This window comes from Leptopilina boulardi, unplaced genomic scaffold (assembly GCF_019393585.1).
Source record: "Leptopilina boulardi isolate dan_hultmark-lab unplaced genomic scaffold, ZJU_Lbou_2.1 LbouV2_392, whole genome shotgun sequence".
NCBI classification, from domain to species: Eukaryota; Metazoa; Arthropoda; class Insecta; order Hymenoptera; family Figitidae; genus Leptopilina; species Leptopilina boulardi.
The window spans coordinates 4,350,794-4,371,232 of record NW_026137965.1 but is presented as its reverse complement, the minus strand read 5'-3'; the positions used below and the strand labels follow the sequence as shown (position 1 = coordinate 4,371,232).

The 20,439-nt window shown below is 25.5% G+C and overlaps 1 protein-coding gene across 2 annotated transcripts in view; it reads left to right on the top strand.

Annotated features, from left to right (window-relative positions):
- Positions 1 to 20,439, top strand: part of LOC127288556 (uncharacterized) — a 58,918-nt gene that overhangs the window by 20,549 nt on the left and 17,930 nt on the right. For both annotated transcript variants that reach the window (XR_007844060.1, XM_051316072.1), the window contains exons 3-5: positions 10,672 to 10,884; positions 18,114 to 18,346; positions 20,083 to 20,294. Coding sequence is in view for 1 of the 2 variants with exons in the window: in XM_051316072.1 (XP_051172029.1) it covers positions 10,672 to 10,884; positions 18,114 to 18,346; positions 20,083 to 20,294 (658 nt within the window). In the remaining variant the exon portion in view is untranslated. The remainder of the gene's footprint in view (positions 1 to 10,671; positions 10,885 to 18,113; positions 18,347 to 20,082; positions 20,295 to 20,439) is intronic.

The following is a 20,439-nucleotide window of genomic DNA, read 5'->3' as shown; positions in this document are numbered from 1 at the left end:
AAGACGTCTATCGATTCATATATATATATATGCATTATAATGACAAGAGTTCAAATTACATATAGCAATCGAGTCCCACTTTCGGTGAACGCAAAACCCCATTGCATACGAATTCATAAATTTCTAGTTTTATTGACAAGAATCGGGTAAAACGTGTCTTTTATTAAAGTTGTTTTATATGCAAAGTGTGTGCGGGCAAAAGAAGACGCACACTGATTTCGTATAGATATACAATATGTTTACATACATATTATATATACCACATGTATATAGTTGACCCGAAAATACAATTCCCACACTGTGGGAAAAAATGGAATTTTTTGATCCAATTCAATCTATGGGTTTTAATTTTGAAAATAGATTTTATTTTTAAAATACTATTTGTTCAAATTACCATTGATTCCAACTACTTTGAATTCAAATTGTCATTAGTTTAAATTACTGTGAGTTCAAACTCTCGTTAGTTCAAATTATTATTGGTTTAAACTACCGAAGGTTCAAATGATCATTAATTCAAATTAACACATGTTTAAAATATCATTCGTTTTAAATTACCATAGGCTCAAACTACAAAAGGTTCAAATTACCATTGTTTGAAACTACCATAGATTTAAACTACCATTAGTTCAAATTACCATGGCATCAAACTACTGTAGGTTCAAACTATCATTAGTTCAAATTAGCATAGGCTTAAACTACCAAAAGTTCAAAATATCAATGTTTCAAACTACCAAAGCACCAAATTATCAAAGATTCAAACTACCATGCGTTCAAACTATCGTAAGCTTTAAACTACCATAGGGTCAAACTACTAAAGGTGCAAATTACCATTGTTTGAAACTACCATAGGTTTAAACTACCATTAGTTCAAATTATCATTGGTTCAAATTACCATGGCATCAAACTACTATAGGTTCAAACTATCATTAGTTCAAATTAGCATAGGCTTAAACTACCAAAGGTTTAAATTACCATTGTTTCAAACTACCAAAGCACCAAATTATCAAAGATTCAAACTACCATGCGTTCAAACTATCGTAAGCTTTAAACTACCATAGGGTCAAACTACTAAAGGTGCAAATTACCATTGTTTGAAACTACCATAGGTTTAAACTACCATTAGTTCAAATTATCATTGGTTCAAATTACCATGGCATCAAACTACTATAGGTTCAAACTATCATTAGTTCAAATTAGCATAGGCTTAAACTACCAAAGGTTTAAATTACCATTGTTTCAAACTACCAAAGCACCAAATTATCAAAGATTCAAACTACCATGCGTTCAAACTATCGTAAGCCTTAAACTACCATAGGGTCAAACTACAAAAGGTGCAAATTACCATTGTTTGAAACTACCATTAGTTCAAATTATCATTGGTTCAAATTACCATGGCATCAAACTACTATAGGTTCAAACTATCATTAGCTCGAATTAGCATAGGCCTAAACTACCAGAGGTTCAAACTACAATTAGTACAAATTACTATTGTTTCAAACTACTACGGGTTCAAACTATTATTTATCCAATTTACTATTGTTTCAAACTGCTTTCGGTTGAAACTATCATAATTTCAAATTACTATTGTTTCAAACTACCAAAATGCCAATTTACTATTGTTTCAAATTACTATAGGTTAAAACTATATCATATGTTAATAATTATCATTGTCTCAAACTATATTGGTATAAATTAATTCTGAGCCGTACTGCTAATTGCAAATTCTCTAAAGTAAAACATTTCACCGAACTTAAAAATCAGCAATCAGCATTAAAATAAAAATTTGGTTAAATTTAAAAAATTCATTCAAATGAAATTTTGGTTATATAGAAATTACGAATTTCTCGAACTGTGATAATTTCTAAGAAATAATCATGTCAAGCATTTATGCTTTATCTCCGAGGAAAATGACTATAAGCGCAGTGTGCTAAAATTATTTACAAGTGAAATATATATGCACTTTTTTAAAAGAAAAAAAAAACTCGTTTTCTTTTTTTATCAATAAAAGAATCGCGCGCGCGTTTACATTTACAGCGTACGACAATAGAAAAGTGATAAAAGTCCATCACAGTTGGAAGAAAAATGAGAAAGAAGAACCTGTTTCAAATATTTCCATCTCGCGCTCTGTTTCTTGCTCACTTGACATGATTGTGTCGTTCTCCTAAACAACCGAAGAGACAGTACTTGATCGCCGAAGCGAGTCCGTTTCGCGGACTCTCTTAATGCTCTCCACGACCCACTTCCGTATTCGAAATACCCTTCCCACTTGATTTTTAAGTTACTACTGCTTTACTACCATGTGACCATAGTTTTACGCAAATTAATGATAAAAAAAAATTTTATTTACATTCTTATACAATATGTATATTGAGAAAATAAAATCATCATTCGTTGATTTCATTTTAAATAGAAATTAAACTAATGATAGTTTGAACCTATAGTAGTTTGGGACAATGGTAGTTTTTAAAAATGACAATTTGAACTAATGATAGTTTGAATCAATAATAGTTTGAAGTTTGAACCCATAGAAGTTTGAAACGATGGTCGTTTAAACTAATGATAGTTTAAACCCATAGTAGTTTGAAACAATGGTAATTTGAACCAATTATAGTTTGAACCTTTGGTACTTTAAATCCATGGTAGTTTAAAACAATAGCAAATTGTATTAATGATTGTTTGAACCTACATTTAATTGAAATAATGTTAATTTGAACTATAGTAATTTGGATTAATAATAGTTGAAACAAATAATAGTTTGCACCTATAGTAGTTTTTGAACGTATAACAGTTAAAAACAATAGTAGTTTGATCCGATAGTAGTTTAAAACAATTGTGGTTTGAAACAATAGTAGTTTGAACCTATAGTACTTTTTGAACCTGTAATAGTTTTAAAAATGGTAGTTTTTAACATTTAGTAGTTTTATACAATGGTAATTTAAACCATTGGTAGTTTTATACAATGGTAATTTAAACCATTGGTAGTTTTATACAATGGTAATTTAAACTATTGATAGTTTAAGCAAATGATAATTTAAACTAATGGATGTTTGCACCTATAGTAGTTTGAACCAATGATACTTTAAACCTATAGTAGTTTGAATGAATAATAATTGAACCTTTGGTAGTTTGAAACATTGGTATTTTCAAACAATGATAGTTTGAACCTTTTGTATTTAGAACCAATAGTAGTTCGATGCCATGGTAATTTGAACCCATTATACATTGAAACAATGGTACTTTGGATTAATAATGGTTTGAACCCAAACTACCAGGAACAAATGGTAGTTTGATACAATGGTAACATGCTAATTGTAGTTTGAACCTATGGTAGTTTGAATCTATGATAATTGAACCTTTGGTAGTTTGAAACATTGGTAATTTGAACTAATGATAGTTTGAACTTTTTGTATTTAGAACCAATAGTAGTTTGATGCCATGGTAATTTGAACCTATTATACATCGAAACAATGGTACTTTGGATTAATAATGGTTTGAACCCAAACTACCATGAACAAATGGTAGTTTGATACAATGGTAACATGCTAATTGTAGTTTGAACCTATGGTAGTTTGAATCAATGATCATTTCAACCTTTTGTAGTTTGACTTAATGATAATTTAAGCTTATGATAGTTAAAACAATGGTAATTTGAACCAAATATAGTTTTAAACTTCAGTTGTTTGAAGTTTGAACAAATGATAATTTTTATAAATGATAGTTTAATTTATAGAAATTTGAACCTTTATGGTAGTTTGAATTAATTGCAATTTGGAATAATGGTAATTTGAACTGATTATAGTTAAAAATCATAAAACAAAATGATAGTTCTGATTATTTGTGCTTTCAAATTTCAAACACTCTTCGAATGATAAATCTACGGTAATTTTGATTGATGATAATTTTTACTGTTTTTGCAATCGTTTAGAAATCTTTTTGATACCTTATGGCTCATTTTCCGTTTATTTATTTTATTTTTTTGCTTCACATCATAGTGGAATAGGAATATACTCGCGCTTGCCAGACTTATCAGTCACGGTCCGTAAAGGAAATTACGCTTAAGCTACTCTTCCGCGTCGCTGTGGAATCATACGATTAAAATGATAGATAAAAGAACTTTTAACATGTGTACGTGACATGTGTTATTGTATATATACAGTATTCATACCCTGTACAGACAATTAAACCCCATGAGACTATTAAATAAATCCCATAAATTCGCAGCGCAGTCTATAATATAATAATAATTATCCGAAATAAAATTAAACGATGCTTAAAAACATCAGAAAGTCATAAAAATCAATTAAGCCTCCCTCTCTTTTTTATAATAAACACGAGAGAGGAAGTACGCTTTAGTGAAGATAACCCTTTTTACGCTTCAAATTACTTCCTTTGAAAAAAAAATAATATAATAATCTACATGTAAAATTGATATCATAATTATTTCATTAGTATTAGGTAATTATTTATAAAATCACATAATTTACAAATTATGTATAACATTTATTGTAATTTAATAATAATAATTATATATTTAAAAAAGTTTTTTCAATTTTCATTATATTATTTGTTTTTGTTTATTTTTCTTTTTTGGAGAGAGAAATTATTATATAGAAAGTTTCCTTTATAATATATTATATTTTCATGGTAAAATAGAATAAATTCTCAATTAGAGAAATTGTATTATTTTATTCATCTCTTATAGCCGCATGATTGAAACCGCAATAAATTTGCTGACTCTTTAAATATGTCATTTCAGAGAGAAGAATGCATTAAATTTGCCATGATTTCTCGGGTGATTTTTTTTTTATGTTAAGAATGAACATCATTCGTTTTGCGTGGAATTTAAGTAAAAAAAAAAAAAAAAAAAAGCAGAAGAAGAAGAAAAAATGTGTGTTACAAGCAAGTGCGGCAATTATTAAACGGTCATAATCCTCATTCTTTGCAGGGAGGTCAAACTTTTTACAAAAATACGAGAATCATTAAATTACAAAAAATTAATAGGTAGAAGAATTTTATTAGCATAAATATTTTTGTTTTTTAATAATCTGTAATTCAATACAAATTGTGTTTAATTGTGTTTGCAATGATCATAACAGTTTGTAACTATCACAAGGTTATATTGGTTAAAACTACTGTTGCATCAAACTACTATTAATTGGTTCTAACTAATATTAGTCAAAATTACTATTGGTTATAACTACTAATAGTCCAAAACTACTATTGATTTAAACAACTATTAGTTAAAACTAGGATTAATCAAAACTACTATTTATTCTAACTGCTATTGGTAAAAATACTAATAGTCAAAAACTACTATTGGTTATAACTACCAATAGTCAAAAACTACTATTGGTTATAACTACTAATAGTCAAAAACTACTATTGGTTATAACTACTAATAGTCAACACCTCGATTAATCAAAACTACTATTAGTCAAAAACTACTATTTATTCTAACTACTATTGGTTCTAATTAATATTAAACAAAGCTACTATTAGCCAAAACTACTATTAGTCAAAACTACTATTAGTTATAACTACTATTAGTTAAATCTACTAGTAGTCAAAAAATACTATTGATTGAAAGTACTTTTGGTAAAAATTACTATTAGGTAAAACTACTATTGGTTGTAACTACTATTTATTCTAACTACTATTGGTTCTAACTAATATTAGTCAAAACTACTATTGGTTATAACTACTAATAGTCAAAAACTACTATTATTCAAAACTGCGATTAATCAAAACTACTATTAGTAAAAAACTACTATAAGTTCTAACTACTATTGGTTCTAATTAATATTAAATAAAGCTACTATTAGTCAAAACTACTATTAGTTATAACTACTATAAGTTCTAACTACTATGAGTTAAAGCTACTAGTAGTCAAAAAGTACTATTGATTCAAAGTACTTTTGGTAAAAATTACTATTAGGCAAAACTACTATTGGTCAAAACTACTATTGGTTGTAACTACTATTGGTTATAACTACTATTGGTTAAAACTACTATAAGTTCTACCTACTATTGGTTTCAAACTACCATTGTTGCAAATTGTATTGGTTCAAATTACCTCTGGTACATAATTTTTAATAGGCTCAAATCACTAATTTTGGGTGATTTTCAAAATAGTTTTTTTAATTGTAATTTAGAAAAGTGAAATTATTAAATTATAAATGTTATAGAATAGCTTTTGAAATAAAAATGATAATTATTATTATTTTCTTTAAAGAAAGTGACGCAGAATGTTTACATTAACATTTTTTTTTTGAAACAGATTCACCAAATCGTATACGTAGACATATTAAGCATCAGTCAGTTATAAATTCTCTTTTCTTAAAAAGGAAACATTTCTAAAAGTGGCACTCTTGTACGCGATTGTAAACGAAGGACTGTTTATGTCTTTCATATTGTGATTTGAATACATATTTCTTTTTTTACACCTATACGTATAGACACTATATTGCAAAGCAAATCTCGGACATTGTTTTTTTTTTTTTTTTTTTATTGTTCATATTAAAGTTGCCTTTATGAACGCATGATTTATTATGTCCCCTCTTGATGTGTGAGAACGTGACAAAATGTATAATACATTATACGCATACTTTGATAATGTATACATCGCACATTGTCATTATTTCTTGGTATACATAAGAAATGAACTTGAGCAACGCGAACAATAGTTCCCATTACTTTTACAATATCTATATATAAAGAAGAACTCAAGCTAAAATAGTAAAATTTTTCTCCTGATTTTCGAAAGTGGCGAAATATTTATAATAAAAAGGGAAAAAAGGAACATTGTCTTTTATCTTAACTTTTACTTTTCTTTATTTGTATTTTAATTTATTTTTAAGTTTTCAAATGAATTCCTTTTTTTTGTTGCACTTGAAAAGTAGTTTAATCCAATAGTAATTTTAACCAAGTGTATTTTGAACCAATAGTAGTTTTGAGCTATAGTATTTTGAACCAACAGTAGTTAGAAAAAAAAGTAGTTTTAATTAATACTAGTGTTAACCAATAGTAGTTTTTACTAATAGTAGTTTAACCAAATGTAGTTTTTATCAATAGCAGTTTAACCAATAGTGGCAATAGTAGTTGTTATCAATAGTAGTTTTCATCAATAGTAGTTTAAACCTATAATAATTTATCCAATAGTAGTTCCAACTTATAGTTGTTTAACCAATAGTAGTATGAACATATAGTAATTTATCCAATAGTAGTATGAACCTATAGTAATTTATCCAATAGTAGTTTGAACCTATAGTAGTTTAACCAATAGTAGTTTTGATAAATAGTAGTTTTGATTAATAGTAGTTTTTATCAATCGTGATTTGAACCTATAGTAATTTATCCAATTGTAGTTTGCACCTATAGTAGTTTAACCAATTTTAGTGTAACTAATAGTATTTTTGATCCATAGTAGTTTGAACCTATATCAGTTTAACTAATAGTAGTTTTTAGTAATAGCAGTTTGAACCCGTAGTAAATTAATCAATAGTAGTTTGAACCTATAGTAGTTTTGTGCAATAGTGGTTTGAACATATAGTACTTTAATCAATAGTAATTTTGAGCTATAGTAATTTGAACCTATTATAGTTTAACCAATAATATTTTGAACCTGTAGTAATTTTGAGCAGTAGCAAGTTTACCCAAAAATAGTTTTGAGCAATAATAGTTTTAACCAATAGTAGTTTTTTGTTCAATTAAGGATTTAACCAATAGTAGTTTGAACTTTTCAAGATCCAACCGGATTTTTCAAAAGCTTTTGAAAACGAATAGTGATATTTGCCACACTTTCACTTGGCAATTTTCTTTTCTTCTTCTTCTTCTTCTTCTTCTTCTTCATCCTTTTCTCTTATTCTTATTTATCTTCTTCTTCTTCTTCTTGTTTTATTTTAAAATATATTCTTCTTTTTTTCCTCAAGTCTTCAAGTTTTATTTATTTGTTTCTTCTTCCTTCCTCGACGCAAAACTGGGTCAGGTTCATAAAATCCAAGTGATGCTGCAACGTTGAGAGAGCAGGAAGAAAAGAGAGAAACTTAATGTGGCGATAAGTTCGGAGAACGCGCGTTCATTGATAGATCTTTTAGGTTTTGCGGTGAAAACAGCTGGTGGGACATTGACCGATCAAAAAGGATAAAATAATAATAATAATAATAAAAGCAACCTGCTTTTACACATATGGCGTATGCGATGGCGTAAGTTGTTGCTCTCACTCTATCTCTTTACACAAGGATTCTCTTTCACGGCCAAGTTGACAGAGAACGCCAATAAAATTCTCACGTTACGGTACAGTAAAAATACCGCAAGGCCACCAGCTTCACTCCATGAATACATGCGTTTTGTTTTTTATTTATTTATTTCTTCTTTTTTTTTTATGTTACATTTTTTCTTCTGTATCAACCATTTCTCGTAATGTGCTTCTTTTCTCTATATGCGACCCGCGCAACGGGAGTTCGTCCGCAGCTCCAACTTTTGAACCCGTATTTATACTATATAGACAATATGTAAGTGGAAAGCGATAAAACATAGTGAACCAGTCATTCAACATTGAACTGACAAACAAACCAATTGATCCGTAACTTTATAGAATCATTGCAAAAAAAAAATAAATTATATTGCCAAGTCGTCAATGACAAGTGTGGAAAATTTTATTATAAATCATTTGTATTCTCTAGATAGTATTAGTTCAAACTAATTTAACAAATATTATGTTAAAATGGTTAAAAATCATTTGCTAAAACTGCTATAAACTATTAACTACTATCAATTATAAAATACTAAAGACTATAAACTACAACGGTTTTTGTTCAAATTACCTCTGGTTCAAAATTTAACTTGGGTGAAATTGCCTAAGATTAAAAATACCACTTCAAACTAAATTGGTTCAAACTACCAAAGGTTCAAATTACCATTGTTTGAAACTACCATAGGTTTAAACTATCATCAGTTCAAATTATAATTGGTTTAAACTACTATGGTTTCAAAGAACTATTGGTTCCAACTATCATTAGTACAAATTGATATTATTGTTTCAAACTACTAGGGGTACAAACTGTCAATATTTAAAACTACCATTGTTCAACATTGTAATTGTTTCAAACTACCATAGGTTCAAATTTCTCTGGAATCGAACTATTATTTATAAAAATTACCAATTGTTCAAAGTACTGAAGTTTGAAATTATCTTTGATTCAAGTAACCATTTATTTAAACTACTATAGAATTTAAACTACCAAAGGTTCAAATTACCTTAGTTTTAAACTACTATACTTTCGAAGTACTGTGGGTTGAAACTATCATTAATTTAAACCATCATTGTTTCAAATTACTAAAGGTTCAAACTATTATCAGTTCAAATTATTATTGGTTTAAACTACTATTGTTGCAAAGTGCTATAAATTCCAACTATAATTAAATAAAATTACCATTGCTCTAAACTACTAGGGGTTCAAATTACCATGGCATTTAATTACTATAGGATCAAAATACTAAAGGTCCAAACTATCATTAGTTCAAATTACCATTGGCATAAACTACCAATGGCACAAAATACCATTGTGTCAAACTACTAAATTTTCAAACTACCATCAGTTCAAATTCTTATTGGTTCAAACTACTATTGTTCCGAAGTACTATGGATTTCAACTATCATTAGTTCAAATTAACATTGATTAAAACTAATAGGAGCTAAAACTACCATTATTTAAGTACTATAGGTTCAAAATTCTAAAGGTTCAAATTGTCATTAGTTCAAATTACGAAGGGCTTAATTTACCAAAGGTTCAAATTACCAATATTTCAAACTACCATAGTTTCGAAGTACTGTGGATTCAAAGTATCATTAATTTAAACTACCATTGTTTCAAAATACTAAAGGTTCAAATTATTATTGGTTTAAAGTACTATTGTTTTAAAGTACTATGGGTTCTAACTATCATTAATTAAAATTACCATTGCTCTAAACTACTAAGGGTTCAAACTACCATTGCATTTATTTACTATAGGATCAAAATACTAAAGGTTCAAACTATCATTAGTTCAAATTACCATTGGCATAAACTACCAATGGTACAAACTACCATTGTGTCAAACTACTAAAGGTTCAAACTACCAAAAGTTCAAATTATCATTTATTCAAACTACCATAGGTTCAAACTATCATTAGTTTATGTTCAAATGGTTTCAAATACTATAGATTCAAACTACAATAATTCAAATTATCATTGATTTAAACTACCAAAGGTTCAAATTACAATTGATTCAAACTACCGAAGGTTTAAACTACCATTGGTTCGTAGTAGTATGGGTTCAAACCAACCTTAATCCAAATTAACATAGTTTCGAAATACTATGGGTTCAAATTACCATTGTCTCAAACTACCATAATTTACTAAGAAAATTTCCGTTAAAATTATAAAGTTTTTTTTTATTTGCAAAATTTACAAATTATTTTTATTAAAAATTCAGAGAACTCCTTTGTCCGAATCTCTCTTAATTTCACCGTTAAAATAGTCTAGTTTTTTTTTTGTTATATCTAATGGAATATTTGCCATAGTCAATTAGTTACGGATATATTTCTGTTTCGGCTAAATGCCTTTAAAAATAAGTTAAATCGGAGGGGAAAAAAATAATTAATTATAATAAATCTGCTTTCTGATTTCATAGTTCTTAATGTTGCTGGTGGAAAGGCTCCGATGCAGTCAAGCAGTGCAGATGGAGGAATTCCACAACGTGCTGTCGATGGTAGTAGCGGTCAAATTTATTCACCACAAACATGTACATTGACAAGGGCTGAGCCAAGGCCCTGGTGGTATGTCAATCTTCTTGAACCCTACATGGTTCAATTGGTGCGACTCGATTTTGGCAAATCCTGCTGTGGTAAGTCTCATACCAAAAAAAATTATTTGAAATCAAAAATAGGTTAAATCTGCATTATAATTAGTTGGTAAAACAGATTTGACTGTATAGTCTGCATTATCATTAATCGGTAAAACAGATTTGACTGTATAGTTTTGTAAGATTTAACGAAAGATTACGATTTATATTAATTACATATTATTACATGTGCGTTTCTTGGTTATTAATTAAGAAAAAAATTTTTTTTTTTAATTATCTGTTGATTTAAAATTACCGATGAGTAAAACAAATTGATCTGTATAGTAAGCGTTGCAATCACGCGATGATTTTTACATGTTTTCAACTTTCTAAATAATATTGAAGGAAGATGAAATAAGTATATATGTAATATGAAGAGTCGTTAATTTTTTTGACATAATCTAGTTTTTTCTTGGCAATAAAAAGAAAGAAAAAAAATTATATATATATATATAGAATTACGGTAAAGCTTTTTAACGGTATAAACTGTCTAGCCTATTCTCTCTTGTTTCTATATTATGACGCTGATTATAATGACGCATAAGGATTTATATATATAATATAATATATATAAATAAGTGTTTGAAACAACTAGGTTTTACTATGGAATTTTCCCCCTTAGCACGAGCTCGTCATTTTCTTAATGAAAACACTTCAGCTTGTAACATTTTATTATGTCAAATACTAGTCGAGAAAATATAATATACATTAAACTATCATTATATAGTATGCACTTGGCCGACAGAAGTTATATTTTTATAATCGTTGCGCAAAAATTTATGTAATGAGTTTTACGAAAAAAAAAAAATCGTATTATAAACTTTTTTTATTGGTTAAATAATTTTATAATTTACCATAATTTATACAAAATTATTTTTGTTGTTTAAATAATTTTATAAATTAATAAAAATTTTAATAAAAATAAAAATTAAATAAAAATGAATGAAAAAAGTAAATAATTAAAATTAAATTTAAAAAATAGAAAAAAAAATAAAGAAAGTCATTTATGGATTTTTTTTTTTTTGTTTTATAATGAACGGGGGAAATAAAAATCGATTAACAATAAGAGAAAACCGTGCAAATTTTCAATTTAACGCCGATATTCATTGCACTTTTGATATAATAATGTATTTTGTGAAATGAAACAATGAGGTTGTGGAAAATTGATTCACTCTGTATTGATGTCAAAAGGATATATTATCTTGTCAGAATAATAATTGAAAGTGAATGGAAATCGCACTTGAATTGTTTTCGTTACGGTATTAAGCCGTCAATGTTAAATAAAAGAAGAGAAACATTATTATTAAAAGGTGTATCTTGAAAGATATATATATAAAACAACCTCTCTCAAGATTCTGCATTTGCCAAGGTCTATGTCACTTTTGCATGCAAATCTGTGGTTTTAGTTCGTTTTACTTTCTACCTTTTAATAATATAACTGAAATTTAAAAATTTTTATTTGTAGTAAATTTCTCACTACATTGAAAATAACTTTTTTTTTTCTAACTGAATTATTTTTTTTCGCTTTTTTATATTATTTTTTTTTCAATTTTTTCTTAATGTAAATTTAAATAATTTTAATTAATTAATAAATAATAATAAATAAACAATTAAAAAATAATTAATAAATAAAATAATTAATAAAATAATTAATAAAATAATTAATATAAATAATAATAAATAAACATTAATTTTTGAATTGCGAAAAATTGAATCTAAAAAATTTTCTCTTTTTGGCGAAATAATTTCATTGAGATTAAAAAAGCAAAAAAAAATTGTCTGAAATAATCGTAAACATTTATAAAATTCCCAAAGAAACTGTTTTCTCAAAGTTCAATTGAAGCAATTTCCTGGATGAATTTTTTTTTATTCACTCAATTCAGATAGTAGTTATGTAAAAACAAAATTAGATTCCATATCAAAGAGAACACGTTTCTTTCCCTCTTTTTTTTTTATTCATTTAAATTTAATGTTTTCAATAAAAAAAAAAAAAATTCAAAAAAAAAAATGAAGACGATTTCAGACTTTTAATGAAATGGTTCACTGAACGTATTTACAATTGACCTAAAATATTTTTTGTTCTAAAATTTTTTTTCTTTTTGAAAATAAAAAATATTCACTTAATTTTTTTTTTCAAGTCGTCACTATAGTCTATATGAATTTTTAAAGTCATCCTAATTTCAATCCTCTACTTTCCATAGTTATGGCAAATTGATGGCAATTTAACGTCGCGGATAGTCGATTTGAGAAAAGATCATCAATTGCAACGAGCCATGAAATCTCGTAATAAATTGAGAGCTCATCACTTCCAATATATATATATATATATATATATAGTATAGTAGATGAGCACGGCTTTCGCATGTTGCCACAAAAGTTTTAGAATTAGAAATTTTTCTCCTGTTTTTTTTTCACCGAGAGGAGAATAAAAGTGAGAATCTTTCACTTTCGATTTTGTTGAAATTTCTTTATTATTATAAACATTTTAAAATTCATGCACGCTCTTTTTACTGCAAGAGTCCCTTGACTTCTCACCATAAATCAGTTATATTTCATGAATGAGGGAAATTTTTTTTTTTTTTTTGAATTATAATAATAATAATTTTCCTTTACATTCGGAAACAATTTCTTAGAAAGTTATTATTATATCCATATGATTTGGTTTACATTATATTTTTGTGGCCTTTTTATCCCTATTTTTATTATTTTAAAAATAACTTACACTTTTTAATGTATACGTAATTTATTCTCTATTTTTCACTTTTTCTTTTATTTTTTATGTTCCTCAATACTGAACTCAAATTATCGGAAATTGCAGCGTAAAATTTTTTTTATATTCTAAATAAATAAATAATAAAAAAAAATTGTTTAAACTTTACAAAAAGTTGATATTATAATTTTCTAATTTATTTATTTAAAAATTTATTAAATAATTTTTTTTTCGTGAAAAATATTTATTAAAAATTTATTAATTAATTTTCTTTTTTTTTTCGTGACAAATATTGTTTATTAAAAATAAAGTAAGGGAAAAATTTTTTAAAAAATAATGGAAGTTTGGAAAAAACAAATTTTTGCGAACTATTTTTTTTTCATTGAACTAAAATAAATTTTTTCTGTTTTATCTTTTTTTTTTGTTTGCAAAAGTCAAAGCTATGCTCCAGCGAAGACGTGCACTTCACGATAAAACCAGCGATGGGCATGTTACTCTTTAAAAGACACTTGTTACCGTTACTTCCATTTTCTATTTACAAAAAGTAGTCTGATACGGTTAAGTTCTTTTTTAAATAATGCTCTATATTATATATACTCTTTTAACGGAAAATACGGTTATTTTTCAATATTTATATATATATATATATATATATATATATATATATATATATATATATGTAACATGACTCTTTGATTTTTCTGTATAATTTTTTGATATATTAGAATTGATTTTTTTTTATTAAATTTTTTTCTCCGTTGTAGTTTTACAGTATTTTAATTATATTTTAAATTTATCGGTTCCGGTGTTCAATCAAAAATTAATGGAAATTTTAAATATTATAGTCTCTCAGTACTATTAAAAAAGCAGAGAAATATTTTTTTTATTATTATTATAATAATAGAATATATTATTATGGGCTATATTATATGCAAATAAAAAAAAATAATAATAATGTTTATTATTATAATATTTATTTTATTTTATATTATTTATATTTATTTAATAATATCTATTAATAATAATCTCAGAAATATTTATATTATTTGATATAAATAAATATTTATTTAGTTAGAATTTAAAAATTTTAAAAAAATTTTTGAAATTATTATTAGTGAAAATTTTCATTTGTTAGAATTTTAATAGAATTCTTAAAAACGCCAAATTTTTATTTGACCGAACAAACATAACCAACATAAAAGAATTCGGCGGGATTTTTAAAGTTCAACCAATCACAATTTTCTTGATAATTACTGATTGGTCATATTTTAAAAATTACTAAGAATTTTTTTTTTATTGGTTATGTTCGTTCGGGCAATTACAATTTCGGTCAAGTAAAAATTCGTCATTTTTTAGAATTACAAATAACAATTAGTGGGAATAAAAATTTAAATATAAAAATAAAAATATATAATATAATAAAATATAAAAAAATAAAATTTCGCTAAATTGAAAATTTTCAGATTTAAAAAATGCGAATTAATAAAAATTCAGTTGAATGACAAAAAATTGAAAACATTTAAATTAAAAATTTTAAAATATAAATTAAAAATTAAAAATTCGGTTGAATTAGCAGTTGTGAAAAAAGTCAACTGTAAATTTACAAAAACAAAAATTTTTGTACTGTAGTATGGAAGTTTTTAGCTCTATATATAAATGCATTCGGTACAAAGAAGTGGCTGTTTAGTCATGGCTCAGTGCCATCGCGAGATGCATAACAATATATACTTACAAGTCCATCACGCTTTTGGTCTTCTGCTCAAATTGCCACTACCTGTGTTGCGTATATATATATATATATATATATATATATTCAGCGAACACTCTGTCACGCCTGAGAACAAAAAATCACAAATAATCACATTAAAAAAAAAAATGTATTTTCCAAAAAAAAAATTAACAAATTTTTTTAGTTAATTTTGAAAAAAAAATTAAATAATAAAATTCTAACATAAAAGAAAGTAATTGACAATTTTAAAAATGTCACATTAAGAAAAAATTTAATAAAATAAACTAAAAATTAACTATAAAAATAAATAAAAAAAAAAAAAAAAAAATGGGGGGCAAAGTGGGGCGTGACAAAAAAAAATTATTTTTGGTCCAATGGATCAGACTAGTCATTTCTTATGTATTTTGGGTCGCTGAATTCGAATCCGGTGTCAGATCTAAAAAATTATGTTTTCTAACCTCAAAAAAATCATATTGTTTTTGGACAAATTTTGTACAACGATAAAAATGAAAACGCGAACTAATTTTAAAATTCCAACCGTAGAGATTCAAATTAGAAGTTTAAATTGACTTGAATTTTCGAATTCAAAATGAAAAATCCAATATGGCGGATCAAAAATGGCGGTTATTTTTTTTAATTGATCCAATTCGGTTGAAACTTGAAATTCCGGGTTTTTTTTGGGTCCCTGATTACGAATCTGATGTTAATTTTCAAAAATTCAAAAACTTATCGAGCTTACCATTAAATTAGGCTTATTAATAATTTTCTGCCTGAAAACTGAAAAATATTTCGTACGAAAAAAAATGACAATTTTGAAATAAATTTTAATTTTCTGCATGAAAAATAGAAAATATTCCTTACGAAAAAAAAATAAATAAATCGAAGAGGAAGTGTAAAAAAAATTGGAATTTGCGAAAAAAAACGAAGGTTCCTTATTACTGGGCAATAATGAATCATTAATTTCGAAATGCGACGGGATATATGTGAAGAAGTGCGACTCTGTGCACTTTTGTGTGAGCTTTCACTTGTTATTTAGACACACGAAATACTTTGCGTTATATAGGAAAAAAAAATACGAGTGAATTCTGTGTACGAATAGGCTTGTATATAAATATATAGTATTTGGTCAGATGGTATCATCTTGAACAAGCCATTGCCCAAGTACTCCATCTCTTGACCCACTAAGCATTTCAGCTGTAACCTGCCCAAGAAAAAAAAAAAATATATATATATATATATATAAAAGTAACCGGCAAAGCAGCGTGCACCCATGGTTTTCAATTATAGCCTTCTCCTCATTTTCTTTCCCATAATCTCAGTATTTAACCTGTCCTGAAACTTTACAAGATAAGAAAAACAGAGAAGAGAAATTTCTTTTTAAAAATTCAAATTTTTCATTTTTTTTAACGGATCATTTTCCGCTACTCTGACAATAGTGAAACTAAAGTTTAAAAAAAAAATTTTAATTTAATTTAATAATAAATTAAATTAAATAATTAAATAATAAATAAACAGAAATAACTGTTGAAGTAAAATTTATTTGATTCAAATAATATGGGTTACTTGACTATTATCAAATAAATATTTATTTATAACAAATAATTATTATTTGAGTCAATTAGATAGTATTTGTTTTAAATAAAGATATTTTTGGTTCAAATACAATTTATTTAATTCAAATAAATATTTATTTGACAATAGTCAAGTAAAAGATTATTTAAAATAATTAAATTTTTTTCTTTGTATTTTATAAATGTGAATTAGTATAAAAAAACTAATATTATAGAAAAAAAAGTCAGGCACCTGATACAAATTGTAATATTTCTACTAATTGATTAGTTATAAATTACTAAATATTAGTTAAATTTATTTTTAATTTATGTCAAAAGCGAAATTTTTGTTAACAAATTAAATAAATCAAATTTGACTATTACTTCAATTGTTTTTATAATTAGTCTTTTTTTACTAATAATTAGTTATTTTGTAACTAATAATTAGTCATTTTTTATTAATAATTAGTTAGTTTTTACTAATAATTAGTTTATTATTAATATTAGTATTTTTTTACTCATAATAAGTTTTTTTACTAATATCAGTCATTTTAAACTAATAATTAGTTTTTAACTAATATTAGTAATTTTTTTAATAATAATTACACTGAGAAAAAAGGTTTGAGCTGACAACCAAATATTTCATTCAATATATGTGCAACTAAAACTTTTTGGTTGACACAACTAAACTTTAGTTGACAACAACCAAAGTTTGTTTTAGACGACTAAATAAGAAAATGAAAAAGAATTTGGTAGTCTCAACCAAACTTTGGTTGATGTCAACTAAAGTTTAGTTGTGTCAACCAAAAAATTTTAGTTGCACATATATTAAATGAAATATTTGGTTGTCAGCTCAAACCTTTTTTCTCATGGTAGTTGTTTTTACTAATTGCTAAAACGCAAAGTCAGTCACGATATTTTAAAAAAAATTTTTTTTAAAAATTCAGTGATTTTTAAAGTAAATTTTTTATTTTATTCCAGAAATAATTGTTGTCTGACCAAAAATAACTTTTTCTACTTTAAATAAATTTTGTCTGACCAAAAAACCACTTTTTCTGCTCTAACTAAATTTTGGCTGACCAAAAACTGCTATTTCCTACTTACGAAGAATATTACTCAAAGATAATTGTAACTTGTACTTCAAATATTGTCAAAAAAATCTAATTTTCTACTTGAAATAAAAATAATTATAATTTATTAAATAAAATATCAATTTGTGTTAAATTTTTTTTGATTTTTATAGGGGACGGTGTGCCCGGAACAATCGTCGTCAGAGTTGGTAATAATCGACCTGATTTGGGGACAAATCCAATTTGCAATCGTTATACAGGACCATTAGAAGGAGGTCAACCATTATTTTTGCCATGTAATCCCCCCATGCCAGGAGCTTTTGTTTCCGTTCATCTTGAAGCTGCTTCTCAAAATCCAGTTCCTGTACAACTTTCACTATGCGAAGCTTTCGTCTACACTGATCAGGTAAAAAAGAATTTTTTTTTCCTTTTTTTATGTTAATTCAGAAAAAATATAATTACGAAACTATTATTTTACTGTATTCAAAAAATTTGGTTTTCAACATTTTGATTAATTAATTCTTCGAACTTGTTACGTAATGTAACATAAATAATATTTTTAAAATTTTTATAACAAATAATAATAATTTAATATTTATATTTTAAATTAAAGTTATAGTTATAAAAATTTATTACAATTTTAAGCCTGAATCATCATCCAATAGCTTGGGAATTGATTTTGATTATTTTATTTCTATTGAATTTTCTTATAGATAATTGAAAAATTAAGGAAATACATAATATAAGGAGTAAAATTTGTTAGTCACAACTATATAAATTGACGTTAACATATTTTGGAATTAAAGGTTAAAATAATTTGTAATCACATAGGTAAAATTATACAATTTTAAAGAATAACCACCAGCTTTAATGCGGCAGTATTCTTTGGAATTGGGAAATTGTGAAAGATTTTTAGAAAATGAAAGAAGTTTTCAAAAAGAAATAAAGTAAAGATAGTAATTATAATTTTAAAACTTACTTTTTTATTTATCAAAGATAATTTTCCCTGAAGATGCAAAATATATTAGATTAATCGTTCTTCCTTGATAATTTCTGATTCGGTAATAATTGTAGAAAAATCACTAAACTTTTGACACTTGAAAATATAAAATTTGAATAAATTTAGAATTTGGAATAAATGAATAACATTTAAGAATTTTGATTTGAATTAGTGTATGTGAATTTGAATGTGGAAAATGACTTTTGAATGACTCTTTTGAGTTTGTATGTAGAAATTTGAATGTTGAAATAACTTTTTGAATGACTGCAAAAATTTTGAATGAGTTCCTGACTTACGCAAACATGCGTTTTTAAGGGTCTATCCCCACTCAAAAATTAGACTTTTTGTGGGTTATCCTTTATAAAAACAGATTTCCAAAAAGTAGGGATAAAATCTCAAAGAAGGGGAGATCTTTTATATTTTGCATCTTTTTACAATTAGATTAATTTTTTGTTATAAACAATAATAATTTTTATTATAATTTGTTATTAACAATTATTATTTGACTTAATTTACATAACCTTTTTTTAAATTTTGGTTCTACGACGATTTTTAAGAATAATTTATTTTCTTAGATTTAATTTATTTATAATTTTCTATAATTGTTGTTAACTTTAACAAATTTGTATAATAATCTAACCTAACATTTAAATTATAGTTATAATTATTTAAAATTTCAATTATTTATAATTATTTATTGTTAAATATCAATATAACTTAATTATTGTTAAATTGTATTAAATTTTTAATTATTTATTTATTAATTTTATATTTTTTATAATTTTTATTATTAATTTTACTTATATTAATAATTTTAAACAATAATTGATTATAAATTTCGACAATTACTAGTTTTTATTAAAATTTAATATAAATTGTTGAAAAATAACATTTTAATTATTTATTAATAATAATAATGAAATTAATTATTGAAGTTAATAGTGTAATACAAATAATTTAAACAATTATCATCTGAAATTATATATTTTTTTAAAATAATTATGTACATTATTTATAATATTTCGAAAAAAAATTTTGAACTATTCTTTTACGAGGGAAAAATTAAAAATTATTATTAATAAAAAAGATTAGCGAATTTTTGATAAATCATAATTTTTTGTCAATTTTTTTTCTAATTTAAGGCACTGCCAATAGAAAGGTGTCCACAGTTCAGAGATCAGCCACCGGGATCGACAGCAACTTACAATGGAAAATGCTATGTTTTTTATAATCGTCAGCCATTGAACTTTAGAGATGCTTTGGCTTTTTGTCGATCTAGAGGTGGGACTTTGGTAGACGAGAGTAATCCTGCTCTTCAAGGATTCATATCATGGGAGCTCTGGAGACGCCACAGGTTCGTTAAATATGATTCAATAAATATATTATTTATTTACTTAATATTTATTTAATAATATCTATTGATATTTAATTAATTTTATAATATTCCTCGTTACAAATTAAAAAATTTAATTTATATTATTTAATAATTATTTAATATA